Source organism: Zonotrichia albicollis, chromosome 8 (genome assembly GCF_047830755.1).
Source record: "Zonotrichia albicollis isolate bZonAlb1 chromosome 8, bZonAlb1.hap1, whole genome shotgun sequence".
NCBI classification, from domain to species: domain Eukaryota; kingdom Metazoa; phylum Chordata; class Aves; order Passeriformes; family Passerellidae; genus Zonotrichia; species Zonotrichia albicollis.
Genome location: NC_133826.1, coordinates 6,025,836 through 6,048,469, shown reverse-complemented (window position 1 = coordinate 6,048,469; position 22,634 = coordinate 6,025,836). Strand labels below are relative to the sequence as shown.

The window sequence follows — 22,634 nt, the reverse complement described above, 5'->3', positions numbered from 1 at the left end:
CCATTCTCCCTTACTGTGAAGAAATTCTTCCTAATGTCCAACCTAAACCTCCTCTGGTGCGACCTTAGGCCATTTCTCTCATGCTGTCCCTTGTTCCCTGGGAGCAGAGCCTGATCCCCAGGGTGAGGAGTTGTGGAGAGCGGGAAGGGCCCCTTGAGCCTCCTTTTCTCCAGCCTGAGCGCCCTCAGCTCCCTCAGTTGCTCCTCACAGGACTTGTACTCCAGTCCCTTCGCCAACTTTGCTGCCCCTCTCTGGAGAAGCAGCGAACTTCATTGCACCTCCGATTTGGGAAAACGTCTGCTAATCGCCGGGATGGGGGAATTCGGGGGGATAAGCAGGATGTTTGTAAGACTGGCCGTGGCTGTGCTTTGGGCAGGGCCACCGGCCGGTGCCGCAATGGGGACTCTGCGCCTTTAAGGGGCGGGTCCATGTGGCCCGGCCCCCGGGCGCTCGCTCCGCCCCCGCCCCGGTGTCGCTGAGGGCCCGCGGGACACGGCGACAGCAGCGGGAGAATTAGGGATCGTCCTGCCACCACCGCCATCATGCAGCGCCGGGTGTTCGTGGTGGGCGTCGGCATGACCAAGGTACCGGCACCCGTCTGTGCGCGGGGGGACACGGCCCGCGCCGGGGCGGCCTCGGCGGCGCCCCCCGGCTGTCCGCTGAGGGGGAAGTGCTGAGGGGGAAGCGCTGCGGGAGCCGCCCGCGCCCTCCCCGGCGCGGCTGGAGCCCCTGACGGGACGCGGTGGGGGCTCGGTGCGCGCTGGCAGAGCCCGTTCCGGCCCGGCGGCAGCGGCTCCGCGCAAAGTTCACCCTCGCTCGGGGTGCGGGGAGGCCGGACCCCGGCCAAGGTGAACGTGGTGCTCCATAGAGCGGGTCGATACCGCAGCCCTGCAGCGGGCACGGTGTCCCTGTGTCCCCGTGTCCCTGTGTCCCCAGAGCCGCTGGCCCCGGGCCCGTCCCGGGACAGGGCTCAGGGAGGGCAGGGCCTGCAGGGTCTGTCTGGGACCTTTCTGTTCCTGTCCCTGGGGTTGTGAGCACAGAGTTCGCCCCGCTCAGCTCCTCCGCAGCTCCCCGGGAGCAGGTGGAGCCAGCTGGGCGTGGGGCTGCTCTCCCAAGTAACAAGTGATGGGACAAGAGGAATTGGCCTCAAGTTTCCACAAGGCATGATTAAGGTTAGAATTAGGATTAAGTAAAATTCCTTCACCGAAAGGGTTGTCAAACCCAGCAACAGGCAGCCTGGGTTTGGCAGTGCTGGGTAACAGTTGGACTTGATCTTTAAGGTCTTTTCCTACCTAAACGATTTTATGATTTTCAAAGAGGAACAGTAAAAAAAACATTTTGGCATGATGGATGAATCTTAAGACGACTTTGACATTTGCCAGAGTAATCAGAAACTCCTCCTACCGGCCACCTTTTAAATAATAACTTTTTGTCTTGTTGCTGCATGGGTACCTTTCCAGCATGTGATGTGATAGGGGAGGAATTGAAAGGTTAAAGGCAATTCTGTTAATTGTGTTTACTGGACTAGATTACAGAATGTACTAATAGAAATTATTGAGCTCACTTATGATGTCCTTATGGAAGAGACAAGTAAAACCTATCAGGCACCATATTGCATCTTAAGTATTTTACAATGAAATCTTTTAGGACTGTATTCCTTCTATTTGATTAACATTAATGATTTAATGACTGCTAAAATTTGTTATATCTTCTCATAACAACAGTCCACATTTCCTGTGTGTATAACTGTCAGTTCCCCAGTGCTCTGCATTTTCAGGAGTGGATCATCTCAGTTACCACTTGAGTATGACTTGAAGAATTGTCAGGACTCTTCTCCCCTCTGTTAGCCCAAGCAGTATCAATACAGACTTTTACAATAACTAACTCACCAACTGTTTTTTCTTGTGACCTTTGCCATGTAAATTCTCTGTCTAAATTAATGAAAGGAGGCACTGCAGAAAGTACAGCCAAGTGATACAAATGACTGGAGTCAGGAACATCAGCAGAAGGAGGTAGCAAATTAACTTTCATATGCTCACAGGGGACATCAAATAATTTGTAGGATTATAAGTAGTTAGCATGAGGATTTCTTTTAGCAGTGACACTTTTTGTTAGTGATGTAAAAATGCAAACCACATGTACTTGTGGTGGTCTCTAATGAGTTAAACTGCAAAGAAAATAAAATGTCACCTCTACTCCAATGTTGAGGAGTAAGGTATGATAAATTCTCTACAAAGAACAATAATTTTCTTGTTACAAATAGGATTATAAGGAAAAAAAGAAAAAAAAAGTGTAAGGGAAGTATTTATCAAAGTTTCAGTGAATAGTACAATGAATTGGTGAAGATTACAGTTATTCTCTGTCTCACCCACAGGCTTTGGACAGGATTATTGTCCATCTCCATAGTCTTGGATCTTCTTTAAGTGACCAGAAATGGCTCTCAGCTCCCATAAAGTTGCATTATTTTCTCCCTTTAGCCATAGCAGGGCCTGGCAGCAGCACCTTACAATTCTTGGGAATTGTAAAGATTTTGTACGTGCACTTTTGGGTCAATGAAAGTACATTTTTTTCATTATTTAAAACTTATTTCTAAATTAATGTACCAATTTGAGCAAAATATGAATTAAATTTCACTGATTTATTCTCAGCTTGTTTTCTTTTCTTTTCTCTTGCCAGTTTTCAAAGCCTAGTGAGAGGAGTGCTGATTATCCTGACATGGCTAAGGAAGCAGGTAATTTAGTAATAAAGCATTTTGTTTGGCTGCTGATGCTTATTTTAGGCCTTACAGCCAATAGTTTTATAATACATGTGAAGGAAAAACTACTGTTTAATAAATAGATACATCTAAAAAAACAGATTTAAAACTCAGACCACTTTCAGCAAATCTATAACTGACCTGTCCAGGTCAGCCCTTCCAGGCGGAAGTCAGCAGGATAGCTTAAAATTGGATTGTGCACTTAAATAATTGAATACTTACCTATATTATTGAAAACCTACTCTCATTGGGATGAACAACCTTGGAGCATGAACACAGAATTGATTGAGTGACATCTGATAAAGAAGCTTGTTCAGAACTCAAAATACTGTGAAATTGTCCTCATGAGAATGAAGTTGTCCTTATGAGGTACAAGACCATATTTGCACCATATAATAAGGAATTTCTACAACTCTCATATGTGAATGCAGGACTCATACATACTACTCTAGGTTTGCTTGTTGTGGTTGTGAGAGCTGATTTTTTTTTTTTTAATTTTTCCATCAATTTTAAACTTTTTTTCCAACTTTTAAACCGTTTTTTTTTTTTTAGGCCAGGCAGCTTTAGCTGATGCTGGGATTCCTTATTCAGCAGTGAAGCAGGCCTGTGTGGGTTATGTTTATGGTGAGTATTGTTTGATTGGGATGAGACTTCTGTGTGGATAAAGTGTGAGCAATGGCATCAATAAGCTTTATATTAAGAGGAAATCTATTTCTATTCCAAAAAGATTTTTCTACTTACTTTCCTTCTGGTTCCCTATTAACAATTGTGTTGTGGCAACTGAAGTAGGGTCAGTCTGCTGTGCTACCTGGAGCAGCTCCCAAGCCACACCTCTAAGACCCTTCTGTCCAGTCCAGTTATGTCCCTTTGATTCAGAGCCTGTGAGGCAGAAACAGAACAAACTTCTGTTTATAAAATCTGAGGAGTTTCACCTTGTTTCTGAGGTCCTTTACTATGGGTACCTAGAGCCATACTCAAGGTGACAGCTCAAAAGTTCAGGATTACAGTTTAATTGGTAGCACTGCACATTCATGGCAGCAAAAGCAAAACTTTGGTGAGTTTGTACCTTATTTTAATGTTGTGTTTCCATTTGCAGGTGACTCAACCTCTGGGCAGAGGGCAATCTACCATGGCCTGGGTCTGACTGGCATTCCCATCATCAATGTTAACAACAACTGTGCCACTGGATCCACTGCTTTGTTCATGGCCAGACAGCTTGTAGAAGGAGGTGGGTTGTTTTGCCCTGTGACCTAAGAGATGCAGTAGGGTGGTGTATGAGGATGTGCATGTCTTTTCCTGTGCCATGAGCTGTGTGATCCTAGTCAGTTCTGCCAGTTAAGTGTTTCTGCAACAATTGTTTGGAGGAGTGCAGAAACAGTGGCATTGTAGTACTGCAGGCACTAAAAGAAGAATCTGCTGAAAAGCTTAGCTTTTTTCTTTTAGCTTGAAGTTAATTCAAGTGTTTAACTATCATGTTTTTGGAAGGGAGGGGAGAGGCAGTCTGACAGACCACGCTTTGAGCCATCAGATGAGTATTTCCTCCTATTTTTGCAGTTCGTTTGTGGACTTTGATACTTTCTTGCACTGATGCTGATGTTTCTGTCATGACCACCATAGCAACACTGTGTATGATTGTTTAGTATTTGTAACTGAGACATAAATGCTTGGTTGTCTATGAGAGTTGCTGTCAGACAATTAAAAATAAATCCCAATGCTGTAGTGATCTTTCATTCTTAGGTATCAATATCTTTGTATCAATATCTTGTCCATCTTAATGTAACTCTTTCAAAAATGAAGGAGGAAGGAAGGGCAGCTGGCAGGTGTTTGTGTACATATCTGGTAATTGAATAGTTGTTAGTTTCTAGTGTCATTTATAATCACATTGTGCTTTAAATAGTCACACATTTTATTTTATTTTATTTTATTTTAAGGTTTGGCAGACTGTGTTCTGGCACTCGGCTTTGAGAGGATGGCAAAAGGATCTCTTTCTTCAAATGTAAGTGTCTGAAACACTTGGTATGTTTGTGTTTGTACATGGGATGAACTTCTTCATTCTCTGAGCTGTATTGTCAATAACACCACTTGCTTTACTGTGCTCCTGTAGATGATGACAAAAGAAACCAGTTAGTTTGATCTAAATAATCTTTTAGTGAGGTCTGTGATTCTGATGGCAGCTATGACATACTATAAAAAGTCAATTCTAAAACATTCCGTGCAAAATTCATGTGTTGTGTTTGTTGTATTTTGCCAAGATTATGTTAAAGGCTGGGTAAGTGGGGAAAAAGGAAAATACCAGATAAAATGCTGAAGCTTTGAGTAACTGAAGTATCTTTCTCAAACAACACAGCAAATCAAAGATTCTGGCTCTTCTGGTCTGATGCTTCTCAGTTGACCTGTTAACACACTCTCCCAAAAACTAAGGGCTTCTTGAATCTTATTTGTTTTTACAAGAGAAGTGTGTGTGGGTTTGTTTGTATTTTGCCTTAAGGCAAGCAATATTAGAGCCCATATGTCATTTAACTGCAGAACTGCCAAATTCGATAAAATATTCAAGAGGTTTGGGTGAAAAACGTTAAATTTAGCAAGTGATAAAACTGAGAAAAAGTTATCATTTAACATGCTTTACAATATTTCTTCTAAGCTTCATTGAAAATACTACTAGAGTATTAATTTTATAACTTAAAACTATGTAAATGGTAGGATTTTAAGTGAGGTGAAAAATACCTAAAGTCCCCTGCTGAAAATAGTGACTGTGATACAAATTATGTAGCAGTAATTGTTGCCATGAATCAGTGCTGTGGTTATAATGTCAAGCATTTTCTGCTTATTTACTTTTTTTTTATAGCTAGGAAATTATCAACACTTCTGATCATGTCTCTGAAGTGCAGCATACTGCCCAGGGACTTGTTAAAATATTAGAAAAACTTATCATTTGCTTGAAATCTGTGACAGTTTTGTGGTGTTGTTGAAAAGAAAAGGAAATTATGGTTTGATTTGCATTTCTGTTTTCAGTTTGCAGACAGAACTAATCCTATGGACAAACACATGGAAATTATGATAAATAAATATGGCCTAGCAAGTGCTCCAGTGGCACCTCAGATGTTTGCAAGCGCTGGCAAAGAACATATAGAGAAATATGGTCTGTTAAAATACATTTTTTTCATTGTCTTCTCTTTATGAAGTGATTTAAAATAATAAGATTTTGTTTTATTAAATGGTGGCATTAAGGTTGCATAACTCCCTGCATTTTATCCCTGTGCCTTAGGATAGGTAGATGGGCATGGGGCTGAACTGTTGGGCAAAAGCTGTTGGGTGTTTGATTTGATTTAATCCTTAACACAAGGCTGCTGCCACTGCTGTTTGCTACCCCTGACCAGACAAGGCAATTGGCTCCAAGGTAACAGCCTGGCCTGTTGTGCATCTTTTATTTGCACTTTTAGGCTATTATATAAAAAAAAAAAAATAGACTTAGACTCCACAATTTCACTGCAGCTGTTTTACACTGATAGGAAAATGATCATTTACGTTTCAGCAGTAGAATAATACTACTACAAATAAAATGCACATGTTTTCTGTGTTTTTATGTGAGTGTTAAATATGCAGTTGGGTTGTTCTGTCATGTTTAGTAGTCTTTATCTAATTTTGAAACCTCAGCTGAGTTCTAAGGAAAGTCTTCATAACAATGTGTTTCTTGTAAAGATGCTTGTAAAGGTCAGATTCCTATGACCCAATATTTAAACTGTTATGTCAGCACTGTTTGAGCAAACAAAGTATTTAAACACAGATTTTTTTTCCCCTTTTCAGGGACAAATCCAGAATACTTTGCAAAGATTGCATGGAAGAACCACAGCCATTCAACCAACAACCCGTGAGTCACATACTCTGCCTCTATCGTCAACAGCCCTGGTTGTTAAAAAAATTCCTGCACAACAAAGTAATATTTTAGAATACATCCAGAATATTTTCAGCTTATGTTCTTTATTATGGAATGAGAAAATAAATAAATTATTCTAGAAATATATTAAAAAACAACTATCTATCCAGTGCCTTATAGTTTGTAAAGAGAGCTCTATAGCTGCCTGATAGTGTGATGTTAGTGTGTCTGCTGCTCAGTCTGATGGCATCTGTGTGTTTCCCTTAGGTATTCCCAGTTCCAAAAGGAGTACACATTGGATGAAGTTCTGCACTCTCGCCAAGTTTTTGATTACTTGACTGTGTTACAGTGCTGGTAAGGAGAGGACTTGGCATTGTGAAATAGATCTTGATGTTAAGACAAATATAGTAGGACATCTATTTAAATAAAGTCTGTTTGTGTGTTAATTATAATTTACAGATTGCTTTCAGTAAAGCTTTTTATAAATAAAACAAATGTGGAAAATCTGTCATGACCAAGCACTAGATACTTGCTCTCAGTGTAATACATTGAGCTGAAAGAAGTTTTGTACTTTGGGGTTCTAATGTAATTCTGTTCTTTTACTAATGTGCACCCATCACTGTTAAGTGTTAATTCTTCACTTCAGCCTTTCCTAAGCACTCTATATATGTGTTTATATATGTTTATAGCCAAGTAGAAGCTTTGATTTTTCCTAAATTAAAAAACCTTAATGACACATTTCTATTTTGATGTAATGATTTTCAAATGTCTGGTATAAATATTACTGAAAGTGTCCAGTAAGCACTGATGGAATTTATAGTTTCAGCGGTAACAGCCAAAGAAAGTGGGGTTTTGTTTGTTGGGGTTTTTTTGTATGTATTAAAAGATAAATCTTTGGAAGATCAACAATTTAATGAAGATTGACATAACTGATTTAGAACAATAACATCATTATTTTTCTTTCAATCAGTCCAACATCAAATGGTGCTGCAGCTGCAATTTTGGCTAATGAGGAGTTTGTGAAAAGGCATAAATTGCAACCAAAAGCTGTGGAAATTCTAGCACAGGTGATGGCTACTGATTATCCAAGCACATTTGAAGGGAACAGTTGTATGAAGATGGTAGGTTTGCAATTCTGTACTCCCTGGTACTCATTGGGGTGATTTTTTCTGAGTTTTTTTTTTTTGTTTATAGCTTTGGGTTGGTGTTTTGTGGGTTTTTTTTTATTTGGTTTTGGGTTTAGGTGTTTTTTAAGTGCCTGCAAGTCCTACTGATGCTATAAACATTTTCATGTCAGTGAGCAAACATATTATGCTTTGTGGTGAATGTAAAATTGATTTCATTTGGACAGCTGTAGAATAAGCAAGGAGTGTGATTGTGGAATGACAATAAGTGACTTAGGAACAGGCTATCAGAAACCTAGTTTTTAACCAATTATTTACAGGCTATTTTTTAAACAACTCCAACAGCAAAAGAAATTCCTTTCAATTTTCCCTTTATAGTAGTAATGAAATTTAAAACAATCAGGTGGATCATAGAAAAAGGTAACAGTGCAATTTGAGGATTTGTGTCAAGGCTGTTGGTCTGAGTCTTGCAAAAGAACAATTTGGGTTGTGATCAAGGTTAAGGAAATGGATATTCCCCAGAAAGGTTTTGCATGCCAACAATAAGCCTTAGAATATATTATTTCTTTCTAGACAATTTTTATTGTATGACTATCAAACTCTGACATATGATGCATTCAAATAAATCAGAATACCATCTCCTTCTTTCACTGACAGGATCTATAGAAGCACAGTAAAGTGTAAAAATTAAGCTGTGAGCTATACTTCTGTAATGATACTTTAACATAGAATTTCTCTTTTTTTCAGGTTGGCTATGACATGACTAAAAATGCTGCACAAAAATGTTTTGAAAAAGCAGGGCTGAAACCTACAGATGTTGATGTGATTGAACTTCATGACTGCTTCTCAGTTAATGAGTTCATCACCTATGAAGCTCTGGGACTGTGTCCAGAAGGTAAGAGCAGCACTGGAGATAATTGTTTTGTTAAAATGAAAAGCACCAAGGATGCCCAAATTAAGAACTGCTGTTATCTCAGTCTAAGGCCCCTTTTTTGGAGCTGCATTCTGTCATAATCTTACCCCAAGATTTCCCTCCATCTATGTATTTCCTTTTAAGAAGATAAATATAGGACAAGAATTGCCTGTGGGGGGCTTTAGCCAGTCACTGATCTTTGAAACATCTTTGCCTCAGAGTTATTGGCAAGTTGTCAACCTGCATCTAAAGTCAACTATGTAACAATGCTCAGATTAGTTTAATGTCAGTGAGCTTGCTGGATTTACAACAGATTCAATGGCAGTGGAATTCAGCTCTGTGCATGTAAGTAAAAGCATTAAAAATTTCTGTTCAAGAGGATATTTTATGATTTCAAATAAATAATGGATTGCACTGCTATTTCAGTTCATGATGTATTTAAATTGTAAACATATTCTTGTTTTGCAAAGGTTATCATCTGATATAATCTTTCTCTAATTTGTTTTTAACCAACTGTGAGGAAATACCATATTCTGGCACTAGGTGGTATATTAAGTCTGAGCTTTCCTACTGAAACAGACATTTATGGAACTCCAGGAAGACGTAATGTGTTTGCCTTTTAATATCTGCTTTCTGCTATCATTTTTGCTGTATTTTTATGGATCTGCAGCAAAAATGGTAAATGTTTGACATATTTAAACAGGTACATTAAGCTCTTTAGGTTCATTCCTTTAATTAATGTAGAATAATCCTGGTGGTAGTTGTCTATTTGACTAATTAGCCTTGTGCATGGTTATTTAATAGTGCTGTTCTCACAACCCTTTGTCAGTCTGGCCTTAATAGTATATGAAACTTATCTTGGAATGATAGACTAATTAGGCATAAAAATTAATGAAATGACATAAACCACTGTGGATTTAGATGGGCAAATCTAACCTGGTATTCTCATTTAATGGCACCATGGAACCATGACAGATCTTTTTTACACTTCAGTGTTATTAATGTAGGCTGGAGAAGCTGGTACAAGAATAAATGAGTAAGAGCCTGGTTAAAAGGGAGAATTATCTGTAGTCTGGAAAGCTAAACAATTCTGAACATTAGTCTTCTGAGTGGTTTTATTCACTATTTTAATGTCTGAATACAGCCCAAGGTACCATTATTTGGCCTTTGTGACAGGGGTTTGTGTTCAACTTGGTGTTCACCTTCCAAGTCCTGGGGGTCACAAATTACAATTTTCAAAAATGTAATTACCACTGCAGTTGCATGAACAAAATCTAAATAGTTTCATTATACTGATTGCATCATAATGCTATATACACCAACAGAACAATTCAACTGCAAATTAAAAACAGCTCTTGTACAAATGCTTCTCTTCCATGTTATGCTTTCTCCAATGGTATGAGCAAGTCTCATTAATGTAGTTTGGCCAATATTTGTTCTTTGGGAAAGATGAGCTGTAACATTTCCTAGGGTTTGACTGACATGTGGCATCTCTGGTAAGTTACAGCAGAACTGAAAAATCACTTATAAATAAAAAAAGAACATTTTTCTGACATGAATTCTGTTTTATAGGAAAAGCATGTGACCTAATCGACAGGGGAGACAATACTTATGGAGGAAAATGGGTTATTAATCCCAGTGGTGGCTTGATTTCCAAGGGACACCCTCTTGGTGCCACAGGTATGCAAAACCTTCATTTAATCACACCCAGTAGATAAGAGCTACAGCTCTGGAGCAGGCAAGTGCTTCCCATCTGTGCTTGAAATGTGAGGGCCTCAAAGCTTCTTCCCTCAAGTCTTCTTTCCAAATAATCCAAGTGTTGGAGCAGGGTAACACAGCTTAACCTTCCTAAATAATTGCTCAATAGTACAACTTCTGAATAGTACTTGAATAACTGCTCTAATATGATGTCATCCTTTAAAATTCTGGTTTTGGAGATTTTTCCTGCCTCTGAATAGCCTGTACTATTGTTAGCTGTACTAGAGCCTATTTTGTTAAGTCTTGGATGTCAAAATATTTATCTGATGTTTACAACAGAAGCTCACTTGGTTGCCATTTCCCAGCAACGTAGGTTTCCCCATTTTGTGTTTGTTTGATTTTTTTTTTTTCTTTCTTTAAACTACTGTTCTTTTTTCTAAATGTGTTGGCTCTTGGACAAAATGTGTTGGATTTGCAAAGATAATTCACCCTCCTTGGGTGAATTTGGGAATGAGAAGTTATCAGAAAACTGGAGAAGATGAAACCTTGTGAAACACCAAATCTTAATCTAAACAGTTGTAACAGTGAGATACAATATGCAGTTAAGTGTGGGGGGCAGGGGGAGTGTTAGGAAACTTTGGAGGAAAAGGGTTCCAGAAAAATGAGACTGTGGATATCTGTAACAGAGTGAGAGCATTGCATTGCCAGGTTTATGTTAATTTTTGTCCGTTACACAGTGATAGAAGCAGAGATAGCTTCTTGCTTCTCCAGTGCCATGGGATGGAGGAAGAGTCAGCAAAATGCAGAAAATGACAAGTCTTAGCCTGTCAGCTTCATTTCCCTTGGAAACAGCCTTGAGGCCAGTTACATGCTAAGCAAGGGTCACGTAAATCCTCTGAAATATCCAAACCACTGCAGGACAGGCTGCAGCACAGTACACACCCTCTCCTTGAGGCTGAGAGAATGTGAATGAAACCTGTTCATTCTCATCTATGACTGGAATTTTAAAACTCCTTTACTCCTTCATAATATTTCAGTTGGCAATATGTACAATTGTGTGCATGAAATGCAGGTTGTTTGTGTGCCTTGTCCAAAGACCTGTGCAGTTGTCCAGGGGAAGGGATAGGAAGGGATGGGGGAAAGGAGAAAAGGTTGAGGAATGTGCAGAGAAAGGCAGTGGAGCTGGGGGAAGGTCTGGAGCACAAATCCTGTGAGGAATTCCTGAGGCAGCTGGGGGGGCTCAGGGGGGACCTTCTCACTCCCTCCAGCTCCCTGGAAGAAGGGTTGTAACCAGAGGATGAAAGGATACAGCCTCAAGCTGTGCTAGGGAGGTTTAGGCTGGACATCCAGGGGAATTCTGGCACAGAAAGGATGGTTAAACACTGAAATGGGCTGCCTGGAGAGTTGAAGGAAGGACATGACACTCAGTGCTTGGTCATGGGCTGGTCTCCATGGTCTCAGAGCTCTTTTCCAACCAAATGAACTCCGTGATTCTCCCAGGCTGGGCCCTGGCTGCAGACAGAGCTGCTGCCATAGAGACTGGGGGTGGGCACAATCCCAGAGTGCCAGGGCTGCTGTGCAAAGGGGTTCCCCTTCCTTTGGGCTTCCCAGGGACATCCAGTTCTGTGAAAAATGCCAATCACTTGTTTTTAAAATTTTAAAAGTTTAATGGTCATAAAATGGTTATAAAAACAGTAACACTATTAGAGTAATAATAATTTGGACAATTTGAATTAGGACAATATGAGACAATAGAGACAAAGAGTTACAGATGTCCGGGTACCTTTTCTGGGCAGCACGAGCTCGAAAAAGGACCCACGTTAACAGAGGATTTACCCTTAAAAGCAACAGCCTGTTGCATATTCATACACCTCATACATGATGCATAAACTCCATTCAAACACAGGATTCTATCTGGTCATCATCAACTTCTTCCTCTGAATCCTAACAGCGCCTTCGAGGCGGGAAGAAGTTAATTTCTTCTGATAGGAGGGCAATAAATTCTTTCCCTCTGAAAGATTCAGGTGTCCTGTGGCTGCTATCTCGCTGCGAGTCCTTTCTTTAAAAAAAGTATCTATCCTACATAGCACAGTTTCTATTTTAACATTTTTTATAACCTAAAACTATATTTAACATGCTGTTAAAGAGAATTAATACAGCATTACTTTCTAACACAACACATAGAATATCCATTTGGATATTTAGAAAAGCCGATGATAAAATCCATGCATTTTTCACGAGTTGGCTGCCTGGCAGTTCCCCAGGCCCCGTTGGCGGGCAGGCCGCGGCTGAGCCGGCTCTGCGCTCGATGTTTCAGGGCTGGCGCAGTGCGCGGAGCTGTGCTGGCAGCTGCGCGGGCTGGCGGGGCGGCGCCAGGTGCCGGGGGCGAAGGTCGCGCTGCAGCACAACCTGGGGCTCGGCGGCGCCGTGGTGGTGACGCTCTTCAGGATGGGCTTCCCCCGGGACGGCAGGTGAGACACGCACCGGGGGCTCGGCCGGCACGGGGGGAACGGCGGCTGCACGGCCGGGCCTTCCGGAGCGCTCGGCTGAGGCGGCACGGAGCGCGGGGACAGCGCTGCCGGCCCAGCCTGGCTGTGCCGCTGCCTGCGCCCTCACAACTTCGTGCTTTTGGAGTTACCGCCGCTGCTCAGGGGGGAGATTGCCCTGTAAACACTCCTGTGTCCCTGCGGCACTGCCCGTCTGTGCTGAGGTTAAAATTCACACACTCTCGTGTCACATCGAGCGCTGAGAGTTATTGGAAAACTCACACCGGCTTGTAGAAATGGCTCATGCGGAGCCATTCCTCAGTGAGGAAGAGCGATGTTCCGAGGAAAAAAGCCACCAAATAAAAACCATTCCAAGAATAAAACAGGACACATTAAAAGTAACTAATTGAAATTAGGTATCTGCCAAAACCACCAAGACATTCATGGGAACAGAGAAACCAAGCTTTCTCTGCTAGAATTGTTAGTGGTTTAGCTCTGTGAAGGATTGCTTTCAGGCCGGTTTCATGTGATACTGTAATTCCTTACAGTTCTGGGGTGTTACTGGCTACAGAATTGGCACTGGCAATTGTAGCCTGTTCCACAGTGGGGAACACTGATAAGAAGCTGCTGCACTCTGCTGTAGCTCAGTGCTCAAATAGACAGCAATTGAGAGAAAACACTTAAAATTTGTATTCTGGTGTTTCAGGGGAGACTTACAATACAGTTCCCTTTACATTTTCATTTTCAGCTTTCCTTAGAAAGCTTGATATAGTTATTGTGGGTATTGTGGCTTTTAAAGCTGGATCTCAGTGCTTTGTTTTCTCTGAAAACCTGTGAACAGCAGAATTTATCATACACGGGCCTTTCAGAAAGAAACACACCCCTCCCTCCCAGCTGATATTTCTAACATCTGTTTCAGCTAAACCTGTGCAGTTCCTGGGAGGTGACAATATAACCTGTGGAAGAGGTGATGAGAGAGAAGCCACTGAATTTTGAAAGGCTTCAGCAGTGATTTTTTTGTCGTGTCAGGAGTGATAATTCTGTCTCTTTTAATCCATAAGAGGTTGTACCATGTGAGGAAAAATATGTCTTCTCATGGATTCTCTTCAAACATGTTCACATAACTTGTCAGTGCGTGTTGGTACAGTTTTACATCTGAAGAGAAAAGACTTACAGGGAGTACACCTTTTCCCATTGCTTTGAGCTTTGTCTTTAAAAATAGTCACTGTGTTGAGAATGTTGCTATTTTTATATCATCAGCCTTGAGGTGCTGCTGGAAGTAATCCTTCCTGTCAGGGAGAGCTTTTCATGTACAGATAATATTTCTCCTGAAGAAACTTAAAGTCTAATTCACTATAGCTCATTTTACCTTCATTGGCGTTCAGGATTTTTAAAATATGTCTTAAGTACAACTCAAGCCAGAGAAATCTTAGCAACACTCATTTCAGCTTATCCCAGAGAAGCTTGAAGCCCCTTGGTTCTCCCAGAGGCTCTGTGTGGGAGATCCTGACACAGGGAGTTGCACCAATGTGTGTCAGACTTTGGAATGGAGCAGAGTGGCTGATGTGCTCAGACACCCCTTATGTAACTGAGTGATGATGGGCATTGTGAAATTGAGGGAAAGGTGGTGAAACTCCATGTTTGTGGAGATCCTTCACACCACTTCCTACACTACAGTCAGTCACTGGTTCCAGATCAAGCCTGTGGCTTTAGTAATAGCTGGTAAGAATGTGAATCAAGGCAGCAGGACTTGGTCAGTTTTGCATTAGTTTTTGAAAGAGTTCTGGTTTTTGTTTGGTGGCTTTTTTTGAACCTTACAGTTTCCATCCTGTTAGTACAGCCTTGGTTTGCTGGCAAAGTGGATGTGTCTCCTTCAGACCAGACAGTGCCCACTCTGGCTACCCTGGCACACCCCTGCAGGGCAGTGGCACCACCACCCCAGTAAGCTCCAGCAGCATTTCCTGAGCAGCTCTGTCACTGCAGCAGTGCCAGCCCTGCCCACAGTTCTGGCCTCTGCTGCCAAGAGGTGGCAATAGCAGTGAACCTGTTCCTGCTGCTGCTTGAATTGCCATTTCTTTGGACATTTCTCTGTACTTTGGCTCTGTGTGCCCCTGCAGGAATCAAGATCTGGGTTCCATCTTGCTATCAGGCCATGCAGAGTGATTTCTCCAGATTATCAGGAATAAGATTAATGATTTACTTCCATTGTAAAATTAATCTTCAGTTCATACACACAGAACACCCAGATATCTGGAGTGATTGTAATTCAGGCTATCAAGAGAGCAAGCTTCACTTTGATAGCAGAGTTGCTTTATACCAATGAAATGTTTCTTGCTGGTGTTAGGCCTTGGTGATCATTTGAAGATGTTGAAAATGTGATTTTAAGTGTTTTAATGAATGGGGTTTTTGTTTCAGCAACGGCCGTATTGCAGCTGTGCCTGTCAGTGCAGCTGTTGATGGATTTAAAGCACACCTGGTCTTCAAAGAGATTGAAAAGAAGCTCCAAGAGGTACCTGGCTACTTCTTTTACCTACAACAGGATTTTAATTGATAACAGAATGTGTGTGAAACCTGTTGGGAATGTATTAGCAACCACCACTTCTTCAGGACTGCTCATTGAAACAAGTGCTACAGATTTGGATTTTGTAATTTTCACAATTCTTGCTAAAAGAAATCTTTCACATTGTGCCATGATTTTAAATTACCTTTTCCCCAGATAGTTGCTACCTGCATAGGGATATTTCAGTGGAGGCAAGATTAGATTGTAGGTGAGAAGCTTGCTAACTAACCAAAGAACTTTGTGTTTGGGGTTAGGTGCTCGCCTTTTAAGTGTGATTAGCAGGAGAAATTGCATTTTATCAAACTCATGTCAGGACAAGGCTGTTAGGACTGTTCTTCTTAGCTTAATAGATTTCAATATGGATAGCCATAGTTTGAGTTTTTTTTGTTTAGATTTTTTTTATGGTTGTTTAAATGATGCATAGTAGGAGGAATAGATATTTTTAGGTTAGTAGAAATGGTGAAGGTTTTTTTTAATTACTTTTGTTAAATTAAGACTAACTGAAAATTATGTTGAAGTAAATGACTTTCTCATTGTGTGTCATTACAGGAAGGAGAGCAATTTGTTAAGAAAATTGGTGGAGTCTTTGCCTTCAAAGTAAAAGATGGTCCTGGTGGGAAAGAGGCAACTTGGATAGTAGATGTGAAAAATGGTAAAGGCTCTGTGGCAGTCAATTCAGGTCAGTGCTCTTTGATTATGTCATTGCAGAACTCACATAAAACTAATGAACACAGAACTTACATTCTGTTCAGGCTGTAGTGACCTTGAGCAAAAATGATGTAGAGCTATCTTAATTTTAAACATTTCTTATTACTGACACTTTTAATCCATGGTGTTTCAGACCAAGAACTAAACAGCTTCTACTCTGAATCTGTCTGGAGATAATAGTGTGTTTTCCTATCACAGATCTGTGATATGATTTCACAGGAATCAGAATGGAAAAAAAAAAAAAGTGAAAATCAAACCTCTGGGATTTTGTTGCTCTCACTTCTTAAAATTTGGGCCAAAAATGTAATTTGTAGCTGTTTCTTCAGTTGATTTGCTGGAGACACTGGTAAGCAGTAACCTGGTCTGCCTTGTCAAGTTACTTCTCCTCTGCAGGTAGTTAAACAGCAACAAAACTTGGTTGGTTTCAGTGCTGTACCAGCTGACATAAACTTCTAGTTCCATTTTGAAATAAGAAACAGACTGGATGGTGTTGGGGAACCCCATAAAAATATTGAGAGCACAAGATTTGTACCCTTGCCATGAAAATGTCTTGGCACAAATCTGAAGTCACACATCTGAGTAATGAAAATTAAAAAAAAAAAAACAAACCAAAGGCAAGAGCCAGTCCTCAAAATCTGATATATCCATGAACCTGCAACACAACTTTTAATTCAAAACACAATGGGGATTTGATTCAGAAATTCATTGTTATGTTATTAGAAATAAAAGACCACAGTCTTCTTTTGCATGGGGAACAGTTTATCAAAGATTTCAGTCTAATAATAAGATGAGTGTAGGAAAAGATGTGTGCAGACTTTAGCCCTTTGGTTTACACATCAGTATTTATATCAGAGTTTATTAAAACAATTTTCCAGTTTACTTTAGTAAGAAGATCCCAGAAACTTCTGTACTTGAATGAATTCAGATGAGTGCTTTCAGAATGCACATGTTGTTCCCATGGAAGGAGAGGGCAGGAAATGCCTGAAATGTCAGTAATGAGTATCTTGAGAGTGTCACAGGGGAAAAATCATCTCCTCAAGCTGATCTTCATACTAGCAAATATAAGCTTGATAAAGCTGCAAAATGATTATCAGTGCTTGCAATGAACATTCTGTCAGGATGCAGGTAGATTATTTTTTATTTTCAAGGAATGAATTTGCTGAGCTTTTCAGGAAGGCCCATCTTTCTTCACTGTTGGGGTGCTCTGTGCTGCATGGTGGCACAGCTGCTTCTTGCTGCTATTGTTTTAATGGCTCTTGCTTGTACATGCTTCAGGTATCATTTGCTGGCCTGTGGTCTGAAGGGATGCTCCACACAGTTGTAGCTCCTATAAGTGTTTCATTTCTGAGTTTGAATCTTCATTCTTCTCCTGTGTTGCAGATAAGAAGGCAGATTGTACAATCACCATGGCTGACACTGATCTGCTGGCACTCATGACTGGCAAAATGAACCCTCAGACAGTAAGTACAGCAAGGATGGCCTGATCAGGGAACTGGTCGGTTGCTTTGCCTGTTTTTAAGTTGAAATAATTTGAATGTTTTAATCCAAAACTTCCATGGCTGATCTGAAAAATGACAATTCTTGGTGTGCTCTGAGCAAATGACCCAAAGTGAGATTGATCAAGCACAGGGATGTGTGTCAGATATCCTGCAGGGATGTGTCCTGTGTCATATCCCAGAAGGAGATACAACAGTGCTTGCTTGGCAGAGAAGAGGGGCAATCCAGTTTTTGCAAAATGCCATGAGAAGGAAGGGATGTGAGCCTCTCTTTGGAGGGCTTTACCCCCATAGCTGACATTAGTGTAAGGAGTCACTTGGTGCTGAAAAGCAGAAAGTGAGGTGAGCATCCACTGAATGCCTGTCATTGTTTCTTGTTGGCTGGCGAGTTTGGGGGGTTTTTATTTGTTTGGTTTGTTTAATTTGATTTTTTTTTTTATTCTTCTGTGCACCAAAAGCAGTCATAGTGTACAAGTAAACCAAGTAACCAGAAATTTAAGTTAATTTCAAGTTGCTGTTCTGTGCTTCCAAATTTGAAGTGCTCTGGGTCACTGTTTCAAGATTTTGGTCTGGTAATCATGGGGTAAATTTTGCAACTGAAACGTGTCTAGTTTTAAGATAAAACACACTGTGGAAATGTAATATCCATGTAGAAAATTCAGAAGCAACTCTGGCTTTACATCCAGAGTTTGAGAATTTTGGTGCATGCAGTTTATCTCCTTACAAGGTCTGGAGGAAAAATCCAAATTTTCTGCATGTCTGCTTTACAAACAGACATTTGCAAAATTGAATTGATCAGGAACAAAGCCAGTTAAGGCTGAGGAGGATTGAGCTAAGAAATCAGTTGTGGCACCTGCTGTCACTGTGGCTTTGCTGCTTGCAGTTGAATCCATGAGCATGGCTGTGATAATCTGAGAAACAAACAAGTTTATTCTCTTAGATAATAAATTCTCTTTAGATAAATAATAAGAATACAACTTCCTCAGCTCGCTGTTCTGCAGTCAGACAATGCATTTGTTGCTGGATGTGAGGTGCCAGAATGTTGGAAATACCAAACTGCTCTTCCATAATAAGCCAGAACTGTCTGGAGGGGTGCATTTGGGATAAAATGTTTTATTGCATTTCACAGAATTTCTCTTTCTTTCCAGGCATTCTTTCAAGGCAAATTGAAGATTTCTGGGAACATGGGCATGGCAATGAAACTTCAGAATCTACAGCTTCAGCCAGGCAAAGCTAAACTTTGAGCTCAGTAGAGTAAATAGTCAGTACTTGATATTCTTGACAAAAAAGTAGAATTAAACTAGACATTATCAATAATATGGCACAGGCTGGGTTTGATTGGACCTCTCTCACCTAAATTCTGTGGTTAGAGACCTTAAATCTCTTAACAATTTCCATCAGTTTCTCTGTGGCTGAGCTTGAGGCACTAACACTTACAAATGGTACATGGTGGGGCTTTGTGACAGCTTTTGTTCGAATCAATATGGACAATTTGTAAAAATTAGAGCTGAATTAGCCTGCTTACTGTTGTTGAGAGTAGTTGGGAAGGAAGAAAGTTATAAATAGTTTGGCATATCAATGACATGAGTTGCATTTTATAAAAGTTGTAATAGCAGATCATACAAATGCTTTCTGACTTCCATTCTCTCCAATTTGCTGCTGCTTACATTAAAATGATCTTGTAAAGGGGATCTCTAACATTTTTTTAGAATAGGAATTTGCTATAAAATACTTTTCTTATTACTACTTTGGAATTAAAAAATAAAATATCCAGAAGTAAGCAGGAACTAGAATGCTGCTTTGAGGTTCACAGGATTTGATAACACTTCACCTTGAAAACAGATTAGATTTGCCAGGAGAGCAGAGAGGGAAGATAACCAATATGTTACCTGTTTTCTCCTGGTAAAAACTGGTGTTGATCATGATGAAATTCTTGTCAGTTATGTAAAAGCTTTAAGTTCTGTTTTGGGAAAATGTATTCTGGTTGGAAGTTTAATAGAAAATTAAATATACTTTTCCTGTTCTTCTGTGTGTCTCTTGCTCAGATTGATAAATGTGGATTTCATGTTAATGTACTGAACTGAGTATTTTATTCAGGTTGTCACAAAGGACACCTGCAGGCATCCACTTTTTCCTCCTCAGGCACTAAAAACTTCATCCATAAACTTCATGTCAGTCCAGGAGACACATCTCACATCCTCACATATTTGGGCTATGGGTGAGGAACTTACACTGAAACTTTCACTTCCCTGGTTTAACTGAAGTAATAATAAAAAAGAGCAAATTCAAGCCAATCATTCTGCCTGCTGTTGGGAATGGTGGCAGATTGCTGAGCAGTTAGAATGGCTCTACAGCCTCAGAGCAAAAATGCTTCTGGCCCCTGGATTTTCTCCCTGTTGGTACCTTGGAAGAGGAGGAAGATTCATCTCTTTACTCAGAGTACTTTCCTAACTGCCACTGATTGTCTTTTTTTTTTCCCAGCTCACCAATTTGAGCCAGAAGTGAATATGTCTGGATTGTCTTTCATGAGTTTTTCCAGTCCCTTTTGGAATCCTTGGACAGCTTTTTTAGCATGGATCATGTGTTTATGTACCTACACATCATCTAGAATTAAACTCACTCCTCTTCTACCCTATACATCGCAGTTTTATACCTCTTAGGTTTTGGGGGCTTTTTTGAGGGGCTTTGTGTTTTACTGGAAGAACAGTGAGCAGCTTCAGAGCACTCCTGGTGTTTATATTCTTGTCCTGTCACCTTCAGGCTTCTCAGCTCATTCTGTTTAACTGTGTCACATGGAAAGACCCTTGGAACCTTCTGTCCATCCAGTATCCTTCCTGTAAGCAGCATTCCAATTGTCCTGTTAAAAGTTTTCAAGATACAAGAACATTTTCTGCCTCTATTTTTCTTTCCCCAGTTGCTTTTCTGACCACTCCTTGTTTTGAGGTGGTGTTTTCTTAGATCTCTTAAAACTGGGGGCTCATTCCTTTCATACTAACTCAGTGCTTATTTCTGCACTGGGAAATGGAAATATTTTAAAGTATTGTTCTATATGCATCAGTTAATTTGTACTGAATTTCAGCTGTCTTTTATTGCCCAGGAACTCAGTGGTCAGGCCTAGGTTTTAATACCTGGATGGATCAATATTTGTGACCCCACTGTTCATCATCTTTTCCAAGGCATTAGTTTTCTGTTAATTAGGACAAATATGGCATTGCTCCACTGTAAACTTTTAAAAGTACAGTCTGGTCACACGAATGGTTTCCTCCTGTGCATTGTTTATTGACTTATCTAAGGATTGGAATAGAGAGGAGTCATATATCTCAAATGAAAGCAGTGTTTAACTCGCTGTAAAATAACACTTGCTATTGTACTCACTGCTTTTTCCTAAGTTCTTGCCATTTGGCTTGTGGGTTAAAACAAAAGGGACTTACAGGATTGCAGCAGTAATTCTGTCCAGAAAACAATTTGTTCCTCCTCTTGAGTTACTGATACTACCAGAAGAACTCTGTTATGCAAGCTAAGAAAATGTCTTTTTCAAGAATTTTGAGCACACACACAACATACTTCTGGTCACTGTTGGCCAAATTAATTTTGAAATGTAAACAAGGTAACATAGATAATAGTAGTCCATCCCAATAATAGTTTAAGTAAGATTTCTCAGCTGCAGAATGAAATTAAGTTTTTTAAGGGGGAAAAGTTGCACAGAACTATGAAAGGGAAAAAAAGGTAACAAAATAACTTTGAAGTTTGCTACCAAGAGGAATAATGTCCAAGGCTAAAGCCCTGATTTCTCCCTCAGAAAAATCTGGGTTTGCACAGGCCTGGGGCTTTCAGGCTTGAGCATCTGCAGCTGTGATGTTCAAACAGCAAAATCCCAGCCTGAACCTTCCATTCCCATCAGCAGTAGGTAGAGGGAGTAGTGCAAAGGTTAGCACAGCCTGCAGCTGAGTGTTTCTCCTGCAGGATTTAAGGAGGTGGAGTAAAGGACAAAGTCGTGTATTCACCCCATTTACCTGCTAATGTCTTCTTTTGACATCTGTCCTCTATTGCTTCTTCACTTTCAGCACCTTCTTTGTGTTACAACTTGCTGAGTAATTTTTTATATAATACTTCCTCTGAGTTTTCTGGGAGTGAGGGGGAATGTGTCTTTTTCTAGAAATCCCAAATCCTCTATGAACATTCTGCAGTCTTAGAATATGACAACTTTGAATAAATAAATGTCAAAGGGGATAGAAATCATTTACTTTCATGAGGAAAAGCTCGGTGGTACAAAGCAGCTTTTGACATTATGAAGTTCTGTTCCTCATTTTTTGCATAACTCAAAGCATTACCTAAGTCTGTACCATTTTAGAAATCTTGCTACAAAGATTTTCTTTCTCACTCCCTAATGCTCTGTTGACCAAGCAGTATTAAGTTCTTCTCCAGCTAAAATCCCCTGTAGCTTTAGATCAGCCTTTTTAAAGAAGTTCATGTTACTGCAATTGTGTTATGTTAACTGGATTCCTTGGGGGCAGAATTAGAAAGGAAGCTAGAGGTACCAAAAGGTGGCCAGGCACAACATAGCAGTGCTTTAATTTTCAAAGGCCTTGTGTAAAGGAAAAAAATATTTTGGAATCTTGTAGGCAGAGGGTTTGGTGTTCTCAGACTCCCAGGTCACGTGAGGGCCAGTCTCAGTTTTAGACATTAAAATGCTTGGGAAGGTTTTTCTTCCTTCAGGGACCCTGGTGAGCACCCCTTGCCAGCTCTTGGTTTGGGTTTTTTTCCCAGCTATAATAAGTGTGACAGCCAGAAGTGTTGTCTGATTGGCAAGTATATCTTACCCTTATTTTCTTTTGCAGAATAAATGTAATTCTTGCTTATTGGAATTTTCACTATCATGAAAAAAGCAAGAGAAGCATGACATGATTTGTCAGAGTTGGAGCCACTGAGCAGAGTTGGTCCCTGACTCAGCAGATCTGGCTTGCAAAAATTTGAGTGAATGCTTTGGTTTTGGCACACAAATTTTATTTTTAAACATTTA

The 22,634-nt window shown here is 40.4% G+C and overlaps 1 protein-coding gene across 1 annotated transcript; it reads left to right on the top strand.

The window, feature by feature from the left end:
- The first annotated feature begins 428 nt into the window (after positions 1 to 428).
- On the top strand, positions 429 to 19,637 carry SCP2 (sterol carrier protein 2). Its single transcript, XM_074545787.1, has 16 exons — positions 429 to 584; positions 2,677 to 2,731; positions 3,308 to 3,379; positions 3,852 to 3,983; positions 4,687 to 4,751; positions 5,768 to 5,894; positions 6,560 to 6,623; positions 6,897 to 6,983; positions 7,600 to 7,750; positions 8,501 to 8,648; positions 10,239 to 10,346; positions 12,682 to 12,835; positions 15,266 to 15,359; positions 15,960 to 16,089; positions 17,499 to 17,578; positions 18,763 to 19,637. Exons 1-16 carry the CDS (start codon positions 543 to 545, stop codon positions 18,856 to 18,858), a joined length of 1,605 nt encoding a protein of 534 aa, XP_074401888.1. The 5' UTR covers positions 429 to 542; the 3' UTR covers positions 18,859 to 19,637.
- The last annotated feature ends 2,997 nt before the right edge of the window (positions 19,638 to 22,634 follow it).

Coding starts and splice junctions, on each gene's coding strand:
- SCP2 (XM_074545787.1), top strand. CDS start 543: ATGCAGCGCCGGGTGTTCGTGGTGGGCGTCGGCATGACCAAG. Junction 7,751..8,500: donor GGAACAGTTGTATGAAGATG/GTAGGTTTGCAA, acceptor TCTTTTTTTCAG/GTTGGCTATGACATGACTAA. Junction 15,360..15,959: donor TTGAAAAGAAGCTCCAAGAG/GTACCTGGCTAC, acceptor GTGTCATTACAG/GAAGGAGAGCAATTTGTTAA.